Consider the following 22,992-nt stretch of genomic DNA (forward strand, 5'->3'; position numbering starts at 1 on the left):
TAATGAAAAACCAAAAAAAAAGCTGATGGTAATGGTATTTAAGATCATGAAGATTATAATATGACATTTTTTCTTCAGACTATTCAGCAGTAAAGATTCTATAATTGTCTGTTCTTTATCTAGAAAAGTCATCAAAGCAAGAAAATAAATTCTCATATATATATATATATATATATATATACATATTTCTTATTTCTCCTGATTCCCAGTAAAACAAACTGGATATTAACATTGTTAACATTCACAAAACCTCATATTCCACCATTTAGGATGTTGAAAGAAAAAGAAAAAGAAGTCCACAAGCATTAAAAGACCTTAACTTGGAGTAACCTTTTCCTGGTGAGTTATACAGTATGCTCTCCACACTACATCATCATACAAGCATTATTAATCTCTGTCATGCCTGCAATAAAGCATTGATTTTGTACAAACTTTTCAGGGTATGGCTGAAGTGATACACCTACGTTAACTGTCGATTCCATTAAGCATGCACAATTGATTTGGGCTTGCATGTCAGCACCACAGAAAGCGTGTAGGGAGTAACGGTAGTATTTACATGCTAGTCATGAATTTTTAATGAGCTTGTGTTCGAAAGTCATCAGAAAATCTATAAATCCAATATGGCGGGGCATTGTTGATAGAGCTTGCACAGTAAGAGGCGAGTCACTCTATTTGTTTGCAAGTAAACTCTCAGTCTTGAAAGATATTTTAAGGGTCATTAAATAGGATACAAGTCAGGGTCTCACACTGTTGAGTTGTACATCATTTTTCTGTAACACTTTTGCAGATATTTGTACTGTTTTTGACATATGAAACACATCATCTTGAGACTTTTTATTTTCATTATGAATACCTTTTATGATTCTCTATCATCAAAAGCTTTCATTCTATTGTTACCTTAATTCAGGAAAAATGTTTGCTAGAATCCATTCTAAATAATCATTTTGTAATAATCTCTTGAAATAGTAATCAATTCTAAAGCTGTTATATTAAAGGCATAATTTACTATTTGCAGATGAAACAAAACCCGGCATTAGTGTTTTAAAATAGTTCTAAAATGTGAGTTAGGGATAGAAACAACCACTGTAAAAATTTGAATCCATAACATCGATGCTAAGTATTGTTAAATACACAACATGTGAACAATAGTTATAATAAAAATGTTTCCAGGCAAAACTGTCTACAGTTATGGTTTATTGAGAAAAAATAGTGATATCTCCTTATATTTTAGATTTCATTGCAAAATTCTTATATGGTAGGATGTTTTGTGATACAACAGACCTACACATATAGCGTGTATGCATTAAATGTGATATCTTGAATTTTTTTTTAATCACTGCTCCCAAAGGTAAACTGGACCTTTAATTGCTTTGTATACCTTTTCAGGAACAAGTTGAAACCATGGATTGAAATATTCCTTTTAAAATAATACCTCTAGATAATGTCCTTGACAATAAATTCTATATACAATGTAAAACTGCTGCATTTTGCTTAGTACAGTACATTTCTTTAAAAATGCACAAATTTAAGATTCTTGATATTGACAAAGGGCAGAAATAAGAAAAATGGAAATCTCTGAAATCTAACTACATGTATACTGTGTTCTGAAGTTTGTTTATTAGTAGCTTATTTTGTTTAATGTTTGGTTACAACTGCAAAGTAAAGGCACTAGAGAGTCAGCACTTTTTTGTTGTTGTTGTTTTTTTTTGTTATATTTATTTTGCCAATGAACACTTCTAGCATTTTATATGCTGCAACAAATAATGATAGCCTTGGTCAAAATGTATCACAGTGGAACACTATCAAAACCTGCCAAAATATATATATATTGTGCATTCTATTGTTTTTCTCTTTATTATTTGAAAGCATTTACAAATGTAATTATTCATCGCTTGATGATTTACGTGTTGGCTTCTGTTTGTACAAAACTTCTATTTTTAAATCTTACAGTATAGCTATATTTCATTTCAGAAGATGAAACATTTGTGCAACACATTATGCAACACTGAAAAAAAAATCCACAAAATTAGAACATATTGGATTATAACAAAGTCCATACAGGTGGATTAAAACGTATTTAAATGTATTTAAGGTTTGTCAGATCATGTACATATACTGTACATACATGTAGTTACATGTACTTGCTTATTTTCATATGTTAAACAAGATACAGAGATATTGCTTTCTATCATCTTTTGGGCACCTTTATCAATATTAATACTGTACATTCATCATGTTGTACATAAGTATCATCTTTACAAAGTATTATCTTTAAAATCATTGAAGTCAATGTCTTCTACAAAATTCCCTCTGCAACCGGGCAACAATTGTGGTCACTTTTACAGGAGAAGAACAGAAAATATATAGATTGTATTACACAGCTGAAAAGGTTACACATGCTCTGTAGGTAATTAAAGAAAAAAACACAGACTATTTTGGGCTTTGACTGCAGAGTGTCTACAAATAATGCTGATACCAATGTGTCTACATACACATGTGTATAAGTACAGTATAACTGTATGTGTGTGTGTCTCTGTGTGTATGTAGCCTATATATACACTGTATACACATACAGTGTATAAAGTGTACATATATGCATCTATGCTTATAATGGTGCATGTGTATATTGAATGTAGTATATATTTTGCATTTGATGCGCATGCAATTTGGATAGATTGGTATATTTAAATGTAAATTCAAATATGCATTCATGGGTGTTACTCTGTCTGTGTATAATAATAATTGTATGTATTCAAGAATTTATGAGGCTCACTCTGACTATACTCACCCCAATGTGGTCATAGTGACGATAGTGTACCAGAAAGCTGCAGGAATGCAGTAGAACTTTGTGTTTGGCGTATACTTTTCCGCATAGAACATGATAGTAGCGAAAATTATGATCGCCATGGACATTGAGAAGAGGAGGAATCCTAATTCACTAGCACAACTCTTTAGGGTGTATCCCAATATGCGTAATCCTTGCGAATGTCGCGAGAACTTGAAAATTCTGAAGACACGGAATACTCGGAGAGTGACAAACATGCCACTGAGGCTGTCGTCTTTGAAGAATAGACCGATGTAGTAGGGTAGGATGGCCACTACATCTATGATGGACATAACACTACGAACAAATTTACATCTATTCGGAGCTGCGTATAGTCTGAGTAGATACTCAACCGTGAATATCATGACACAAGCTGTGTCTAGGCAAAAGAAGGCTGTTTTGTAGCGATCACCGCAAGCTAGAACAGTTACAGTACCAGGTAGTGCAGAGCATGGCACAGTTTCTACAATATTTGCTAACACAGACACGGCAATGAAGAAACCTGTCACATAGTAGAAAACAGTTGCTGCAGTACCCGTGTGGGGGTTTTCAAACCCTCTCCACATTTTCTCTCGGAAAGTGTTCAGGGGGGTGTTGTCTCCCATCTCCGAGATTCTCTCATCCATGAGTCGTTCTGCATTGTCCCGCTTCTTGTCACGATAATCTTCATAGCAACAGTCACCAATAATCTCAGGCATCAGCCCGAAAAATGCCAGCTCATCATCGAACGCTGCGATACACTCCTCCCTGGGAAAGTGCATCGTACCCGTACGATAGAAAGTCAAGATATGGCGAAACAGGTCTGGGTCCCTGTCAAAGAAATACTGCTTTGTCTCTTCATCATAGAAATACTCTTTCTCGCTACTACCAAGCAGCGTATCAGGGTACTTGTCTAGCATATGTCTCCATGTCTCAAACTTTCTCCCACTGATGTTAATGCACACACGTCCGAAGTGTTCATTGCGCCGCTCCGGGAGGACGGGCATCGGATTGGGAGCCACCGGCACCCACCCGATAGCCGCCGCCCGAGCAAATGGCAACCACGCAGCAGCCATTTTTGTCAGTCTCAGTTCGAAATATGATCACCTCAGAAAATAGCTTGCACTACCATCGAAACCAGCTCTCTTTGCCCTCAAGCTCGGCAAAAGCATATTGCAGCGATCTTGCCGGTTGATTTCAACATCTGCTCTCTTCGAGCATGGAATACCACAGCTGTACCGGGCCAACCTTCCCGTGTAAACACCAGACGACATTCCCCAATGGGGCAGGCAAATGCCGCCATTCACGAGACGAAAATGCAACATCGGGTCATTTGATATATCTCATTTACCGTCCTCGCAAAGAATGTAGCCGAATCGCACGCTTGTTAATTCCGAATAAAGCCCAAATATTTAAGAATGTATAACTTGTGGTACGTCCCCTTGCGCCGAATTGCAGGTTCAAGACGCCATCCACTACCAGACAGCCAGTTCACAGGCTACAACTGAGTATGCTCACGTAGAAAGTGGTGCTTCGCTGGCTTCCATGTAATTCGCCGCATGAAACGTTACGGCAGTTAACCATAATGCGGTTGGGAGAATTGCAGCTGTGATCAGGATCTCTGACGAAAACGGCTCGCCACAGACTGCTATCAGCAGCGGATAAATTTCACAACATGATTAGATTTCACTTAAAAGCTAACAAATTAGTGCTTATTACAATAACAACATCTCCTAGCCTTACAATCATGACAGTTTGAGAGCTTTCCATTGAAAATATGCTATTTTGTGACTTGTATCGCTTCAGTAAGTATGGCGTTGTAGGCAATGGATATGCAAATACAGATCGCTCATTTGCATGCTCTTTCCGTAAACGCTTATCCGACACAGGCAATAAGCGAGGCGATATCCCAGTAATGCTTACGGATACGACACGATCGACGTTGATTGTAGGATAACGCCTCCCTTTTAAGACTGTTTTCCTGTCTTTGTTTTTATCCCACAGTTGTTATCAGCCACAGACAGGGCCAGGGTTAGGCATGATTTAAAATGTAATAATGATAATGCTTATACATGTAATAATAAAAAAAAGGAATCGAAGAAAAAGAAACCATTCTAGCAATCATGTGCAGCAAGTTTATGATATGCTAAAAGTGAACGCCGCGTTTAAGGGTTTCATTTGCCTTTTTCTAGGTCATTCACGGTCACGGTCCTTGGAGGAGGATTAAATAATTTAAATACACACACACACACACACACACACACACACAGTTATATTGATACACTAAAAGAAAGGAGGGATTTCCATACTTACAACGATCGAAATGAACAAGATAGGGGCTTCTACGTCATTGCCAAGTTTAACAAAATGAAATATTACAGAACATTCGTGTCGTTTGTTCACAGAAAAAAAGTCGGAAATAAAATGACGTCTATTTTTTGCTTGTTTAGAAATTCTGAGGTACATAAACATAGGCCTATAAATGAATGTTTATGTTTATGCTTATGAAATGAATAAAATGTTTCCAATGTAAATTATCCATTACGATATTCAATCTCGTTTCAATTTCCTTGCATAATAATGTAATGCGGACGTCAAGACATACAAATCTATTTCTAATGGGAGTCGATTTATCTTTCTTAATTTAACTTCTCAGTTTAACATTCCAATCATAGATCGGGTTTTTTTTTAAAATCACACCTATAGAGACATTTTTTTATCGCTAGATATGTGTCATATGTATTCTTTTAGTAAGACATGGCAACTCAAATCATTTTCTCAAATCCTAGGTGGTAAAGTATACTTTTTTTTTACTTTCTTTGTCTTTTTTTTTTGGTTAAAATTGCAGTTTTTATTTTTTAGTAAATTTTGTTGTTTCTTTCCCTTTCTTTCAATTCATATCATGACATAATTTCTGTTTGAGTCTGGTTGTCTGCTTCTGTCTGTTAGTATGCCTTATCCAAAAAAAAGGGGGAATCATTAATAATTTACTGTTTAGACTGTACACATCAGTATAAACTCCAGATTTGAAGTATTAATTTGAGACTTAGTAGATGTTACGACGAAATCTGCACAAAAATGCTCAAATTCAACACACGAACACAGCGGACGTGATAAGAGAAATACGGAAACAAATAATTGACATTAGTTTAACGGCTATTTTCAAACAAAAAAAAAAGAAATCATTTCAGTTAAATGTTACGCTTTTGATCCTAATCATTTCGCCGTGCATTCTTGTGTTGTTGATGTTATTGTTGTTGTTGTTGTTGTTGTTAATGATTTTCACATATAGTGAACCCTACACTATATTTCTGTTTGTCAATTTCTTGTGACGTTATTCTTACTTTAATTCAAATCACTTCCAGGCCTTGACTATCTTCTCCAGCTTTCTTCTCTTTGTTCTTGTTGTTTGCCCAGTTTCTCTTTCTCTTCTCCGTTGTGTTTTCCTTCTCCTTGTATCATTCTTACCTATTTCCTCTCTTAGAAAAAAAAAATCTTTTCAATGAAATAAAGGGGAAAAAACATTTCCTTTCCAACATGTTCAATAACTCGTTAAGCTCACTCCTGATAGTGCTTCACAAATCACTGCAATGTCACCACTGTTTATCTAAAAGTGAAGATGGAAAGGCCGGTGGTTCTTTTTCTACTCTAGCGATATTGATCGTGCGCTGACGATGGATCGCGGGCGGACACTCCATTATCGGACTCTCTTTCTATAAAGGAAGGTGGTGAGGGGAACTGGGGGGGGGGGGGGTGAGAGTCAGTAATGCTTTCGATGTTTTTTGATGCTGATCATCGTGGAAGCATAGCATAAGCTAAATCTGGCCTCGATGAACTGTCCAGCTAGAGCACACGACCACACACCCCTGCCCCCCCCCCCCCACACACACACACACATGCAAACACATCCACAAATGGCGCCACTTCGCAACGTCACCTAGCGCGCGCGTTTTTATCTCATTTCCACCTCTCAGATGCGGAAAAGCAAGCGAGCTGAGATGAATTAGATGTAACTGATGGCATTGGACGTGCATGCATCTAACGGCACGCAGTGACACATCCCTCGTGCAACCAACACGTGAGACGATAAGGTATCTTTCCCTTCCTCTCTACTCTCTCGTCTGCACGAAATGCGTCTGTGCAGAGATCGTTTGTCGTGAATTTCCCCGTTTTTCTTCTGTAGGATCACCATTTGGTAATAAATCACTGACATTTCAGTCTTTTATCCAGTCTTTATGCTTGTTTGGTCGCCAAATAGACTCAACACAGGAGATATTGTCTATCTCTTGCCATGTAGTTTGAATTACCATGGTAATAATGATAATCATCACTGTCTTCGTTAACGCAATAAGAATAAAAGTTGGCGCTATATCAATGAAGAGATTATTTGGCAAGTGAATCTTGTGATGCATAATGGGCCTGGCCACCATCGTTGTTCAGCATCAGTTTGGCGCTTTTTATTTAATTTCTTTTATTGCAATCGCAGTGAAAAGGGGGATAAAAAAAGACTGTTATGTTAAGGGTTAGATTGTTGAGAAAAGGTAAACTTGTATTTAACATCACTGTCTAGACTGGTTAATATCTCCTATCTCTGGGCAACACATTGAAATCAAAGGGAATTCATTGAAGCGGAAATGATTATAGCAACAACAACAACAAATAATAATAATGACAATATGAATAGTAAGCATGATGATGATAATAATAATGATAACAACGGTGATAAGTGGCAATAATAATGATTATGATAATAGTAATAATAATAATAATAATAATAATAATTACTACTACTACTATACTACTTCAACTACTACTACTAATAGTAATAACAATAATTGATTTTAAATATAATAAAATGATAATGCCACTAATAATAAGAACATTAATAGTGATACCAAATGCTCTTTATATTGACTATCCAACCAATTTACCCGCACACTACTATTATTATTTGAGATTGAAGACGAGGAACCACTGTGCTATTATTGAAAATACATTTAATTCTCTCCTGGTTGTTGTTGCTTTGTTAAATAAAGTCTTGCTTGAGTGTAACGAATTCACAGTGACAATTTCACTTCGTGTAGATTTAATCAATCTGATTTTGTATTTCTGCAACAGAAAGAAAGCAAAAACAACAACGACAACAATGAGAGTTCAGGATTACTATATCGCATAGTACATACAGTACCCGAAGGAGGAGACCTCGTGGCTTGTCTTTTCATGGAAGGTGTATTACAGAGGGCGCTATACTGAAAAGTTGCAACCGGTCGAGAGTGACTGGAGAACTCGAGAACTGGAGAGCAAGAATTATCTATTAAGAGTGTATGGATTAACAAGTACTAAATAGTGTACAATATCAGTGAAGTGTATGCACACACGAACATACACAAAGAAACACTTTATATTTAAAGAAGTAATACATGCATATTTTCATCAGGAATTTGATTGCAAAAATAGAAAAATGCCATTTCCATTTTTTTTTTCAGTAAAGCCATCATCAAAATAGAGAAAAATAAAATATATTCAATGATTCTGCACTTATTATATAACAAGAAATATTTTTGAAGATGTTATTAAAGTCATCTTACATTTTAATTATTTTCTTCGTTTTTAGTGTTAGCTGTTAGAAAACTTTCATTAAAGGACAAGTTCACCTTTATAAACATAAGGATTGAGAGAATGTAGCAATATTAGTAAAACACATCGTTGAAAGTTTGAGGAAAATCGGACAATCCGTTCAAAAGTTATGAATTTTTAAAATTTTTGTGCAGCCACCGCTGGATGAGAAGACTACTGCAGTGTATGAATAACTTGCGTACAACAATATAAGGAAAATATAAAGAGAATTTCACAAAATTCCATCTTTTGAAAAAAGTACACATTCCCCTGACTCGTTACCGACAAATGTTATGGGCAATATTATTCCCCCTGCCTTTAGAAAGAGGCAAGTCAAGAGCTCTTTTATTATGCGAAAAAAAGTGAAAATATGTTGAATTTTCTTTTACATTTTCTTTATACCGTTGTACGCATATGACTCACAAGCTGTAGTAGTCTCCTCATCCAGCGGTTCCAACACAAAAATTTTAAAAATTCATAACTTTTGCATCGATTGTCCAATTTTCCTCAAACTTTCACTGATGTGTTCTACTAATATTGTTGCATTCTCTCAATCCTCATGTTTATGAAGGTGAACTTGTCCTTTAACTTAACATCTTGATTAATTCAAAAGCAACCCTACTCCTCTCAGCTAATTGTGGTACAATCAAATTGATCTGCTTCTTGTCAGTGCTTTAAAAGAGCTTGAAATAATGTCTAGTCAACTTGATCAACTCCCTATGAAAACCTAGGCCCCATTTCATAAAATATGTTAGGATAGCAACTCTTGCTGGAATGACAACTTCCAATAGCAACAGCCAATCAGAAATCTGGATTCTTGTCGTTACCATGACAATTGCCATTCCAGAGTTGCTATCGTATCAACTTTATATGAAATGAGACTCTGGTGGCCTGTGTATTTAGTCTATGGGGATTTCAGAATTCAGTATCAAGTGGGTTAAGTACCTGGTTCAATTACAAACTTAAAATGTAACCTTAATACTACCTCTCCATAATCGGGGCCATGGAAGGGGGGATAACCAAATTTATGTGATATAAGGCAAGGTTACGATTAAGAATACCGTCATTAGCAGAATTGAAGAACATATTTTTAAGATATATTATGAGGAAGAAAAGAAAATCCCTAGTAAACAAAATAAATTGGGTTTGCATTTATTGAAATGGAGTGGCTTAAATGTTACAGACAATTAGTTTCATCCCCCCATCCCCGACATTATTACTGTTTTCCTCTTTTTTATTTTAATCATAACAATAGTAATACCTGATATTTCCTCTGAAAAGGTAGTTTATGTATGGATATTGTAAGGTACAGTGTATCATTTGGGATTGTGACTGGGTTTTGTTGTGTGTGTGTGTGTGTGTGTGTGTGTGTGTGTGTTTATATTGGTAACTGAGTTTTTCAATGTCAATATAGGGCAATTTGTCAATCAGTTACAACTGAGTTTTTTTTTAATGAGTGGTGGTGTTAAGGTAGTAAAATGGGTAGTAAAATTGTTATGGTTAGGGGTTGGAAGGGAAGGATAGATAATAATGTTACGGCGGGGTGGTTTTTTGTGAGTTTAGAGTAGTATAATTATGGTTACAGGGTAATTAGGTTAGCTTGATTGTTATGGGGATAGGTTTTATTTTAGATATAATATGTTCCCTTTTTTTCTTTGGTAATTGCTGTACTGTTTTACTTAATATATTGAAAAATGAAAATGCGTATTTCATATAGGAATTATTCTGTTATGTTGTACAGCAATACCAAAGTGAATTGGTGTTTCTTGTATTATTTGAATGGAAGTGAATACATATTATTTGAAGAAAAGTGTGTGTGATAGAGACAGAGAGAGAGAGAGAGAGAGAGGGAGAGAGAGAGAGAGAGGGAGAGAGAGAGAGAGAGAGAGAGTGTGTGTGTGTGTGTGTGTGTGTGTTTTGCATACGAATATAAATCATCACACGATGGGCAAAAAAAAAAAAAATATGCAACAGTGAGTTCACAAGAAAGAGTAACATCATGCATACCCCATGCATACCAAAACATACTTTCATTTAAAAAAAAATGAATCACATGCAAACAGGCACACACCGACACACAAACACTCAAGTATAAACAAACACATGGATACATAATTTGATGGGTTTGTGATCATTGGTTTAATGCTACAGATATGAGGAGTGCTACATTTTCTCAATAAGATGCATACATAGAAACCATATATGATTAGCATATTTATTACCATATTCTTTCTGTCATGATTTATCAATCACCCACCAAGTCTTGTAACATAAAATAGAGCCAATATTCTCTTTAGATACCCTAAACAATAACCTCTGCATTTTTTTCTTTTTTTTTATATATAACAAAGTTTAAATACATTGGGTACTGCTTCTTTCTAGTACGATTGATCACATACATTGTAGTTACCAATACACATTCAGGTCATCAAACAAAGAAATAAATATGACATCTCACGAAGAGATTGCTCTGCTTGCAGCCGAAAAACGGTGGTAGCGCTAGTGTACCAAACTCCTTGATTTCAAAACATCATGAGGAACTGTAAGCGCGAGCCCACTTTGGAAGTTCTAAATATCTGATGTATGGCAAATTCACAAGTTCCTGCTTGCACACAATATCACTGACACACAAACACAGCATGTGTATCACAGATTATTCCTCTTACCAGCTACACCTCGATTATATAATACCAGGGAGGTGGAACCTTAACCTCCCTTATGATATTAGCGGGATATCACTATGTATCAATTGTTGGACATGCAAATATCTATTGGATCACACAAAACGTGTGCAATACAACTGCAGTGTACAATACTGTTAAAATTTACAAAATGTGTGGCTGATAATTGCAAAGTGATGTTGAGCTTTGGAAAGTTCATTAAATGCCAGTTTCAGGTGATTTTATTCATTTATTCATTTACTTATTTTTTATTTTTTTAGTAGCTTACATTTGTGATCACTGCCTGGATGTTGCAACCCAAATTGGGGAACTTCTGAGATGAGATCACCCACGAGTACCTTTCTGAGTGATGTATGAACAAGCCCCTGGTCTTTGTCAGTGCTATGTTCAGGGTGTGGCTGATCTGCTGTCAAAAAGTTCTGTCATCATTTTGATAGTGATATACTCTGATATATGAATAAACTGAGCTGAGGAAATATTGAAAAAGAATTTATCCACTGCTGGCTTTGGCTTGCATTCTTGAAAGAACTTTTTTCATGCGATTAGTTCAACCATGAGTATTTGGAGGAACATCATTCCCTCAGCATTTATGAAGATATTCCTTTAAATGCTGCACATGAGCAACATCCCCAAATGAATAAATAACCAAAAAGGTTTTTCTTCAGTACGAGGTCCAGATGACACTGGCAAATACTCTCACTAAAGTAAAACTTACATCTACGGCAAGAACTTACTGTCACTGGACACATAACCACTATATCAAACAGCGACATGGAAAAAGACATGAAATGATGGTGAGGCTGCTTCATCTAGTACTACTCTGATGGCTATATTTCAGAAAAATGAAACAACAACCAAGTTGGAACCCTGTGTACATATATCTCTAAAGTTCACATTTTCATATACGCAGTCTAACAGACTGAATGTTGGCAGAGCTTATTAAACGTCAGTGTATCTACACTGCATATTGTCACATAGTGTGTATCACAAGAGAATGATATCATTTTGTAGAAAATTTATGGCATGACTCCAAACTGGTTTCAGAAGCATATATCCTGACTGCCTATCTGTATGTTGATGAGCCGAGAAAATATATCAATAATACTGAAGTTTGTTCCTTTTCAACATCACCATACTTGCCGCATTATGGTTCCTGCACGTAGTTGCACATGCTGTTACGTAACACACAGCAAGATGCAGTTTGCAGCAAATATGTAATGCCCAGATTTGCGTGTAATATAACGGTAAAATGTATGGTCCTATTTCCCCATTCCACTACCAGACTGAGAATCCCTACACACAATTCACAAGTGCACCAGCTGAGAAATTTGGGTGAGAAGTTCATCTCTCATCTACCGGCATCTCAATATCAAGAACTGACTGGAAAACAGCATCTTCCTGTAACTGGCAGATGTTAATGAGCAGTAATCAAAAGAAAGTCTACAATTGACTCTTTGCATCTGGGATTCTTTAGATTTTTCCTGTTTCACATTGGTACATGTACTTGCACTGACTATAAAACACATTACCTCCTTACACCATGGTTGAAGCAACTCTTGCAAAAGAAATAAGAAAATGAATGGAACTGGAGAAAGACAAGTATAAAAGCAAATGCAGACATCACCCAGGACTACAATATGCCTGAATGTAAAAGTACATTTTACACATGAAAAATACAGACCAGCATGGTTTTGACAATAGCGTGTATGTTATCTGATATTAACAGAGGGTTAAAAGAAACATCTGCAAAACACCTAATTAGGACATTTCTCATAATTACTCTATCATACCTCTGAAGTTATTCAACAGGATAACTGGCAGTGGTAGTTAACTGGTAAGTATGAACACGTAGGCACAATGTGGGCATTCCAGAACTAACTCTCTGCTAGAAGATCATGAATGTCACAACTGAATTGTAATCCTACTGTTTAAAGACAACACCTCTGTCTCAGGTCTAACTCCTTTTTCAACATATGGGACTAAGTAGGATTCTAATAACCAATAACCTTGGCTGATCAGGTTATTATCAGGTGCATATATGGCAACCATAATATTCATCCCACTATATCCAAGACATCTACACATCTCAATATATTGAAATTTGCAAACTCTGGTGACAGGGACAGAAAATGGCATATCACATTCAGTTTGATGGATTATGTATGAACTGCTGGTCATATCACTGAAAATGTAATGATCCTCTGTCATCAAATCAAACTATGCATTAGATAAAGACTAAACAAAATCTACTACATGGACAGAAACCTCTCTAATCTGAAATGCCAAATATGGGGAGTAATCTTCCAACAGCAGTGCAAGATCACACAATGGGGGGGGGGGGGGGGGGGGGGGAGTGAGAAGGGTATGTGGCTAGCGATGGATTATTATGTTTTTTTTTTAATAAACAGAGACTGGTAACAGTAAAATGTTTGAAGTACATTTCCACAATGATGCGCAATGCAGTAATTATGCATGGAATGTGATGCTTGCACATCGAAAGAAACCAACAACTCATTTTGGTTTAAGATGTCAAGAACATATGAAACTAAAGTTTCAAAATACTGTATACGCCATATATTTAGAGAGTCTAAATTTTCGCGAATCAGAACTTCCTGACAATTTCACGAGTGGTTAAATTCGCGATCGTGGAGTCCTGTACCGAATGGAGAATGTATACGCGTACGTCACATCCATAGCTTGATCAGAGTCAATATTTTCGCATGTCTTTAATTTCGCGAATAGCACCTGACTCGCGAAATTCGCAAAAATAAAAACCTTGCAAAATATTTGGCGTATACAGTATTCTGGGTTTAAATCACAACAGCTATTATGAACACACCAAACTTGCTCACAGCTGAACTGCAGTTAGCAGATAATCAACATGTTCACTGCAATCAATAGTCAAGTTTCAGTGCAATAGTTAATTTTACTCCCTTCTTTTTAAGAGTGAGGGGAAGGGACATTTTCCTTGATCAGTACTGCATAAGGCAGTCTCTCATCATTATCAATTTCCAAATTTGACTCTCTCTAAATCCCACTCTGTCTGCAAGAACATGCCTTTACCTTCATGATACAATGTATCACCAATTCATCATTTCTTTTTTTGGTACAGATCAGGATATCTTACGAATAAATAGAATCTAGCTGTACAACTTAGCACTGTTGCTCTTGTTCTCCGGCGTTGGAATGTCAATCGCAATACCGCACCAAAGACAATTAAAAAAAAAATGGTCTGGTAATCAAACTCACATGCAAAACCGGAGGGAAAGAGTACAATTGATATTTACATCCAGCATTTGCATTTGAATACAGCGCATGGTAGAGTAGAATAATCACAAAAGAAGGAGTGATCTCCATTTCACTATGACACACATAATATCACTTTGTCATGGGAAAAGAACTCCACAGTCATTCAAAGGATACACAGACATTATCACTTTTATCCATAAATACATCTCTTTTTCCTTTGGAACATTCTCACTCTCAATATTATTGCAAGCATATACTTTGGCATGGCACAGTATACATGCACAAGAAGAGCTGAAATTACATACCGGTATGCAACGATGGAAAACCAATAACGAGTAACGCAGTGCTACTGGAAGTTAGAGCAGTGAGTATCTGGTAACCCTTGCAGTGCTGCTGTATCACTGTGAGGTCTCTATACAATTGTCAAACAAACATCATCTAATCAATACCTTCTATCAAATGATACATAAATGATACCAGAAAATATAAAATACACTAAGTAATATACATGTTCTTGTCGGCATGAAGAAACCAAAACTGATAGCAGAATGAACTACACATATCAAATGCCCTGTTACATAAGAGACTTCTCTACTAAAATCATGACATTGTACATTGCAACTATCACAGCAACAGTAAATTATGCTTCGGGATTATATTGTGCTGCTGTGGTTGCTGCATGCAATCATAAAACATTATCATAAGCACAGGAAGTCATGGAGTTGTTTAAAACATTCTTGCAAGAAGCTATTCTATCCCATCACTGACAAAAGCAAAGGAGGGCTATATGCATGCTATGACAGAAATTCCAGTAAGTTCCAGATGCTGCAACATAATAATGCTGGTCTTGTTGCCAGAATAACCATCAGAAAATAAAACAAAGCGGTGGTTGTTGATACTTGTATTAGATAACAAAAACTATTTCAAATCAAGCTACCTTTCTGTTAAAATCCTACGAAAGTCATTCTTCACCTTTGCATACCCGCTATTGACCCAATTCTTTGATCTACATATTCTATAATTCATGCTAATCTTGTGGGAGGGGTATATATGATAATCAGAGAAATTGTTAATCTTTCAGAATAGAAAGCAAGAAATAAAGCGAAAGCGGCAAGACATGACATGCCTAATTGCTTTCCATCACGTAACAGCTTGGCAAACGGCAAGAAATCAATAATGATGCTATTTGTAGTATAAATCTGACTGCACATGCTCATACACAGAGTTCAAATTTACACAAAAGCTAATGATCCCTCACATTTTGTAACCTTCGGAAATCTATACTAACAATTTCTGATTTGCAAATGAAGGTACATAATATCATCAAGACCAGTGGAATGAAAGCGAAATATAGTGTCGCTTAACAACAATGGTAAAATTTTTCTTACATCCACCGTTGATCTGCCTTGCATCAATTGGATTGCCTTCATTCACTTCTCTGAACATCGAGTGTACATCTGAACATATTAGAGTGATTACTGTCTTGTATATTTTCCTCACTTATAAGCTTGAAAAAACAAACAAACAAAAAGATATATCTGTGTTATACAGGGATGGCCTTTGCAGATAAACCGGTGAATATGGGATGAGGGTAGAGAAAGCTTGGAATGAGCCTGTATTCAAAAGAGGGCTACTAGCATGGACAACATTGCTCATGCAAGTAACACTACCTAACAAATATCTCAAAACATAGCAGTCCCAGTCAATCTGCAACACTTAGCAAAGAAAGCTGATCATTTTGATTCAAATGGTATATTGGATGGTGCTGCCACTGCTAAAAGACAACAAAACTGGTGTGAGAAAAACCTATGTTTTCCACCACCACACCAGCTTTATATCTAGCTTCAAAACAAAAATACAGCTGGATCTCTCCTCTGCTGACAGTACTATAAATTGGTATCTCAAGCCCCAAGTACCCTTGTGGTTGTGGAAGGGGCTGGGAATTGTCAAGAAGAGCTACTATCCATGGAGCTGCTGCCACAGTCCCTGGGGCCTTGGCAGTTAGGATTAGGCCAGCCTTAAGGCAATTATGGATGATAATGCTGGTATGTGAAAATTGAGGTATATTCTATCCAGTAAATGGTCCGTTGACAAATATCACGTTATCACATTTTTATTATTATTTTTTTATAAAGGAAAAAAAGCCAAACATAACTAAAAGCGATGTGGGCAGTGAGAGCAGGTAATACCTTGCATGTCATATGATTGTTTTCTGTCTTGCCAAAGCTACTGCCTGTCATTTACATGATCCATCCATCAAGTTTAGATAGTATGGACTAACAACTCTCTTCCTTGCAGTTCTCCTATCAGAATTTGATAGTTGTCTACAAAAGAACCCTTTTAAGTCTACACCAGTACATCTAGGTAAAGCTGCTGCCTAGGTATTAAAACACTACTACTGGCTGGCGTGTGCTATATAGACACAGCAGAGAATGGAGGCTCGTGATCCGTGAGTATGATTTGTTTCAATCAAAATGGGTTGTAACGTTTACACGGCATTACCTCTCTGAGGCTGCATAATAAGGGAATAGCTACAGTGTGTATGTACATTCCTTTACCTTGTGATAATGATACAAATCATCGTCCATGCAAGTTTGTCTTTGATGCAAAGATACATGCAATGAACTCATCACAGCTCTCAAATTCTCTCTGTTTGAAAAAAAAAAAGCACTGGCTCATGCAGATTGTCATACTTATATTCTAAGTATTTCTGAAATATTGATATAAATTCTACAATTTATAACATGTACTGTAAACATTAAAGGTAAGCATGATGCCAGATAAAGCATTCTCAAGGGGGGGGGGGGTAGGAGATTGGGGAAAGAAGAATCAATACTACCCTACAAGCCGTCACAACACGTGCATAAACAACCAGTCTGCATACCAACAAGACCCTTAGCACAAAATGCTAAACATCACTTTAATAATCCAGTTCTGACAGCCAGTAAGTCCATGTGGCATTTACAGCAGCAGGTGTCTGGCACACCTATGTGACACGCAAGGAGACACGACACAGTACATATCATCTTGGCATACCAGCTCACTTTGGATTTCTCTTGCTTTGTGACTGTACAACATAAAATCATAAACTCTTTGTGCTGTGGCAACCTCAGGCATCATGCATGCTATGTGGCAGCAGTGGAAGGATGGGTGATGGGAGTTGCCCTCGGCGATGATGAGGCAGCAGCTGATGATGATGATGATGATGATGGTAACGATGATGCAGCTACTCCTGGTAGCTTTTCCTGACCCTCCACAGGAGACGGCGTGCCCGACTGAGAGGACCCCACCAATTTACTCAGCCTCACCACTTCACTTGATAACATCTCAATGTCCTGCAGGAAGCGGTAAAGGAATGTACAAAACAAAAATCCATCTTCTATGATTTGCCACCAGATCGGACAAACAAACACAGAACTGGTTCTTTACTCAAAAAAAGAAGTACCAAAACCATTATTATGCACAGTAACAGCACTTTAAAAAAAACTTTTTTTTTAAATAGTAAAAGCTTGAGTTATTTACATTGCATGAAATTTGCAACTAAAAATGCCAAAAGAATATGCGTGCCTTAGAAGCACTTAGTCAACATGTGGCCTCACTTCTTTTGTGATAGAAATCATGATAACATACATGCTACATCAAATTATGTAACTTGTTCAATTCAACTTTTGCTGATTGTTTCTGTTCATGTAGTATTCAGTAAATGAGCAAAACATCTTTGGAGTTATCAATTTAACCATTCAGGTTTCAAACCATTATTTAGATACATGCATTCATATATCTACAGGCAAATGATCCTTATCATACATTCAAACATTTTAGAAATGTTAGCTTTACATAAAGCTGCTTCATAAACAAAGTGTCGCAAACAAAAAGCGAATTTAAGCCAGCTTGAAAAGCCTGTCTTTGACCTTCATGTGGAGAATTAGATGCCTTTTTGTTTAGTCTGCAACATTTTTCTTGTAGACTTTCTCCTGAAAATGAATAATTGGAATTGCAAAAACAAGAAGCATTCATTTCGTCATGACGGCCACCCAAAAAAGAAGAAGAATGCTTTGGGAGAACAGAGTGGGTAGTCACATGATCACACATGCCACCAATGGATGAGGGAAATGGTAGGGCACTGTAGGACTATAGTTTGACCTCTGACCTGTTGAAGATGCATGTTCTTAGTGATGGTCTCCTCCAGCATGAGTTGTAGCTTCTGGTTCATCTCCCTCTGGCTCTCCTCCTCCACATCCCGGGAGCCCTTCATCAGTTCCCGCATCTTGCGTAGCGACGGGCCCTTAGTCTCTGACCGGTCGTCGCGGGGCGTGGAGCTGCTCTTACCGGGGTCTGGTGAATATAGTGGGAGAGGGACGAAATGGTACACCAACCCTTTTACAAATCTTCCTTTCTGATCTGGCATACGCTTTAACCCTAACGAGGCCGGGCTATTTAGGTAGTTGATAGAGCCGGGGGGGGGGGGAGGCCTTCCAGGCCCCCCTCCAGATCTCGGCCGTCGATCGCGTGATCGCGACAAAAATTGGCACACACATTGCCTATGATGTAATCTAAAATACCTTAAAGTTAATTTTTCAAAAAATTATCATTTATGCCAAATTATGCTAATTTATGCATAATGATGCATGAAATCAGACTATTTGGTATAAATCACAAAATAAAGCTCAAAACAGGCACATTTTTCGTGTAAATATTCTTTTTAGTGTCTTTAACAAATGTAATAAAAAAAACTGTGATATCAGAAAAATTCTGAAGTATTGTATTGTTTTTTAAATTTCTTACGTATTTCTTTGTTTTTTCGACTTAATGTTTTTCATTGTTTTTTCGATGAAATTTGTCCGCGACATCGCTCCGAACAAGAAAATATGTTATTCATTGATTTTAATCAATAAAACACCAAATTAACCATGCTTTTAAGAAATTTGCCTGTAAGCACAGTTTGCATTGAAATTGTACACGAATTCACGTTTTTGAGCAATTTTTGGTCTGACATGCATGTACATATTTATGCGTAACTTCAGAACCGCGCACCCGGGCAGCGCAAATTTGGTGTCAAAAGATGCGGGAGACTCGAAAGAAAGAAGTCATGAAACGTCGCGGCGATAGCTTTTTGCGATTGCGATACATCACGCGGAACGTAGAGGGGGGGGGGGCCTCGGAGGCCCCCCCAGCCAACCTAGTTAGGGTTAAAAGACCCCGTAGTGTAGGGATACAATGGAGTGGGAAGGCTGGCCCAGCTCAGATATATTCGAACGCATTCATCTCAAATTGTGTACGACTACTAAAACCAGTAAGAGTATATCATTTGAAGAAATGATGAACTAAGCTGGGTCATTAGTCTACGAACTATTCTTTTCCTGTGAAAAAAAAAATGCATTTGACCTCCTGCTATACTGTAAAACATGATATATTCGCAGCATGAATTTTTCGCGAATTGGAGCCGACAGCCTTTTTCGTGGCATGAAATTTTCGCGAAGTGCCACTGGCGTTCAATGCATTTAGTGTTAACAAGGACTTTCACATGCATTTTGATTACGCAAATCTTGGCGCTCGCAAAATTCGCGAAATTAAAGTGCACGCGAAAAGTCCTCGTTTTACAGTATATGACATTGAAATATTTTCTGATTAACAATTGTTTGCTCATCTAAAAAATTTCATTTTAATTCATATTTTCATGTTAAAAGAGTGTACTTGGATCAGTTCCCTACATGTCTGAACTCACCGATGATTTTGCGTTCCATGACATGGTTCTCAATTATTGCACTTTTCCTCAAGATGTCTTCAGCCATACATGCATTGCTCTCCTCAAGGTGACGGACCTGTCAGAGAGTAGGAATTTAAAACTCGTCAGGTCCTGTTTGATGGACAAAATATTGAGATTACACTTCCATCGTCCTAGCAACTTTAATAGTTCACGGAAGCCCTCAAATTCCTGTCACAGTAGTACACATCTACACACATTTCAGCTAATATCAAATGTTTCAGAATGCTTGAACAGGAGTTGGTTGTGTCACATACCTGCAGAAACAATCTTGTAAATCTCTTTTATTACGAAGAAACAAAGAGGTATATCATGTATCTGCATTAATATACCATGATTGTGTGTGAATCTATTATGAATATTACAGAAACTATTAAGTGAAATTGACACCACAATATGTTTCCTGGTATTCTTTCATGAACATTCTAGAATGTTTCAGCATTGTGCACACATGCTCAAATTATTTTCTTGATTTTGGGGGGAGCATCTTTGAAGTTGGATAGATATAGTTGTATACCTGCATACACGTATCTCGGCCTTCGATCGCACAATCGCCATGAAATTTGGCATGTGCATTACCTGTGGCGTAATCTACCAAGCTATACAAAAAAAAAATGGAAATTTTCATCATAACAATTAATTATGCATATATATGCATAAAATCATACATTTTGCTCTAAATCAGAAATTAAAGCTCCTAGAATCTTATTTTTTTGGGAAAACATTCTTTGTAGCATTCCTAACAATGTAAAGGACAAAAAAATTGGTATCAAAATCAATTTCTTATGTATTTTATTGTTTTATGAATTTCTTATGTATTTCATTGTTTTTTCGACCTTTTGTTTTATCATTTTTTTCACAAAATTTATGACAGAACCTATTTCAAGCACAATTATGCTAAGATTAATTAGTTTCAGCCTATGAAAGTGAAATAATTATAACTTTATGAATAAGAAGAGAAAACTCCATTTGCATAGACTTTATACACAAAATCACGTTTTTGAGCCATTTTCGGTCTGACAGGCATGTATAAAACGTCATGCAGCATCGTAACGGTATGCGCAATTTTCGCGAAAATGGTGTCAAAAGATGCGTGAGACTTGAAAGTAAAAAGTCAGCGAACGGCGTGGTCAAAAAATTTCGCGCGGCGGAGTAGTCGCGAAAAATGTCAAGAGGGGGTTTGATTCAACCCCCGTGGCCTTTTTAGGGTTAACAGTTTGACATCATGACACACTTTCTCAGATTGTTCCATGAGCGTGAATTAGCATCATGTAAGCATGCTTGTGAATGCACCATGATGAGCTACTGTGCAAAGAACGCTCACCAGGCAGTAGACATCAAGTGCTACATATTGAAATCACACTCATAGTCCCTTGGCAATGACACATCCAGTACTTAGAAAAGATCAAATTACGGAGACCAGAAATGCTCCACCATATCTTTAATACTGTCGCACTGAAATATCAACATGGTGTGATGAACAAACCTTCTCCTCCAGGGCCCAGTTTTCTTGCTGCAGCTGAGTCAGCTTGGCAATCAACTCTGTTGTCTCCTCACTGAGTGATGCAGACATCATGGAATCATTTGGTGACTGTAGAGAGGAGGGAGAGGTATATGGGCAATAATCTGATGAAAACTTCTTTCAATGAATACAGACAAAAGATTTTAACTAAAACAATCTTGTTAACCTTGTACAATGTAAATAACGATATAAATAAATCTATAAGAAATGGCAAACAAAATCACATTTCATGACTGGTGAGTAATTCTTGATAATGGTGTCTTCTTAACAGACTGTTAAAATGGACAGGGGATGAGATGGATCCTGGCAACCACACAAAACAAACAAAAAAGAGAGATTTAGTCTAAAAAAGAAAATTACAATTGGTCTTTTCCTGTAAAAAAAACAACAACACCTATTTCCACAATTTTGATTTGGAAAAAATATGTCATGTGGCTGAACTCCAATGTGAATGAAGAAAATATGGCAACACACCAAGCTCATCACACAACTGCATCCTGTACATTCATTGATTAGCCCAGAATTGTGTGTTTTCTTCCAGCAATACAAAAGAAAACAAAGTTGAATGCACTGTCCTGGGTGTGTTCATAATTGACACATAACTACAAGTGTATAAAACATAAGAAAAGAGGCTCATCAAATTCATGACACAAGTAGGGCAATGCACTACCAAGTAGAGTGGCATTAAAAAGAGAAGGGTTTTTACACTCACTGGGGCAAAGTCTGAGTAGTCTCTGCCAGTCCCACTGTTACTCAGTGATGAGATACTACTGCTAGATAAAGAACAGAAAGAAACGGATGCATAAATTAATTCTTTGTGTGCTATTAGTTTCGACTGGTACAGTAAGCCCCATGGCATTGTACATACAGTCCAGTCCCTTGCATAGAAAGAGTAAGGAGGAGTAAAACCCCGCATAAATAGTACAGTACAACTTTCTTGCATGCACGCAATACAGCTGCTAAATCTGTTGGTTTAGTCACAGGCAAGTTTACATTTCACAAGTACCAAGAACCCTACTTAATGAGTTCTTGAATAACCAAACTTACCTATCTGTTGGATTTTTCTTGTTCACAATCACCATTCACATCACTGGAATCTCTGTACTCATAAGCTATATTTTTCTACTTTTATTACAAATTGTTGAAATTTTAAATTTCCAATAATTTCAGACATTCTTCAAGTCTAAACAGAATGTGCAACATATAAAAAAGAGAATATTGATAAAGATGTGACGTATATCAAACTTACAGCTGCCAACATACAAGGATAACATCTTAGTAGTGAAAAATGACATCCAGGTTTGAAAACCATGCATGTAACTTCCATGTTTTCTCTAAATGATTAGGTCCTTTTTTT

The 22,992-nt window shown here is 36.8% G+C and overlaps 2 protein-coding genes across 2 annotated transcripts in view; both read right to left on the bottom strand.

Annotated features, from left to right (window-relative positions):
- The window catches only part of LOC139745217 (potassium voltage-gated channel protein Shal-like), a 126,647-nt gene extending 122,312 nt beyond the window's left edge, over positions 1-4,335 (bottom strand). Inside the window, exon 1 of the mRNA XM_071655621.1 lies at positions 2,789-4,335. Within this exon, the coding sequence (XP_071511722.1) occupies positions 2,789-3,879 (1,091 nt within the window). The 5' untranslated portion in view covers positions 3,880-4,335. The remainder of the gene's footprint in view (positions 1-2,788) is intronic.
- Positions 4,336-16,548: 12,213 nt separating this feature from the next.
- The window catches only part of LOC139745209 (GRIP1-associated protein 1-like), a 39,308-nt gene continuing 32,864 nt past the window's right edge, over positions 16,549-22,992 (bottom strand). The window contains exons 28-32 of the mRNA XM_071655616.1: positions 22,348-22,405; positions 21,600-21,704; positions 20,075-20,171; positions 18,500-18,684; positions 16,549-17,684 (exon numbers count right to left, since the gene is read on the bottom strand). Coding sequence (XP_071511717.1) covers positions 17,475-17,684; positions 18,500-18,684; positions 20,075-20,171; positions 21,600-21,704; positions 22,348-22,405 — 655 coding nt within the window. The 3' untranslated portion in view covers positions 16,549-17,474. The remainder of the gene's footprint in view (positions 17,685-18,499; positions 18,685-20,074; positions 20,172-21,599; positions 21,705-22,347; positions 22,406-22,992) is intronic.

This window comes from Diadema antillarum, unplaced genomic scaffold (genome assembly GCF_040938485.1).
Source record: "Diadema antillarum isolate AM-2024a unplaced genomic scaffold, OU_Dant_1.0 seq00001241_RagTag, whole genome shotgun sequence".
NCBI classification, from domain to species: Eukaryota; Metazoa; Echinodermata; class Echinoidea; order Diadematoida; family Diadematidae; genus Diadema; species Diadema antillarum.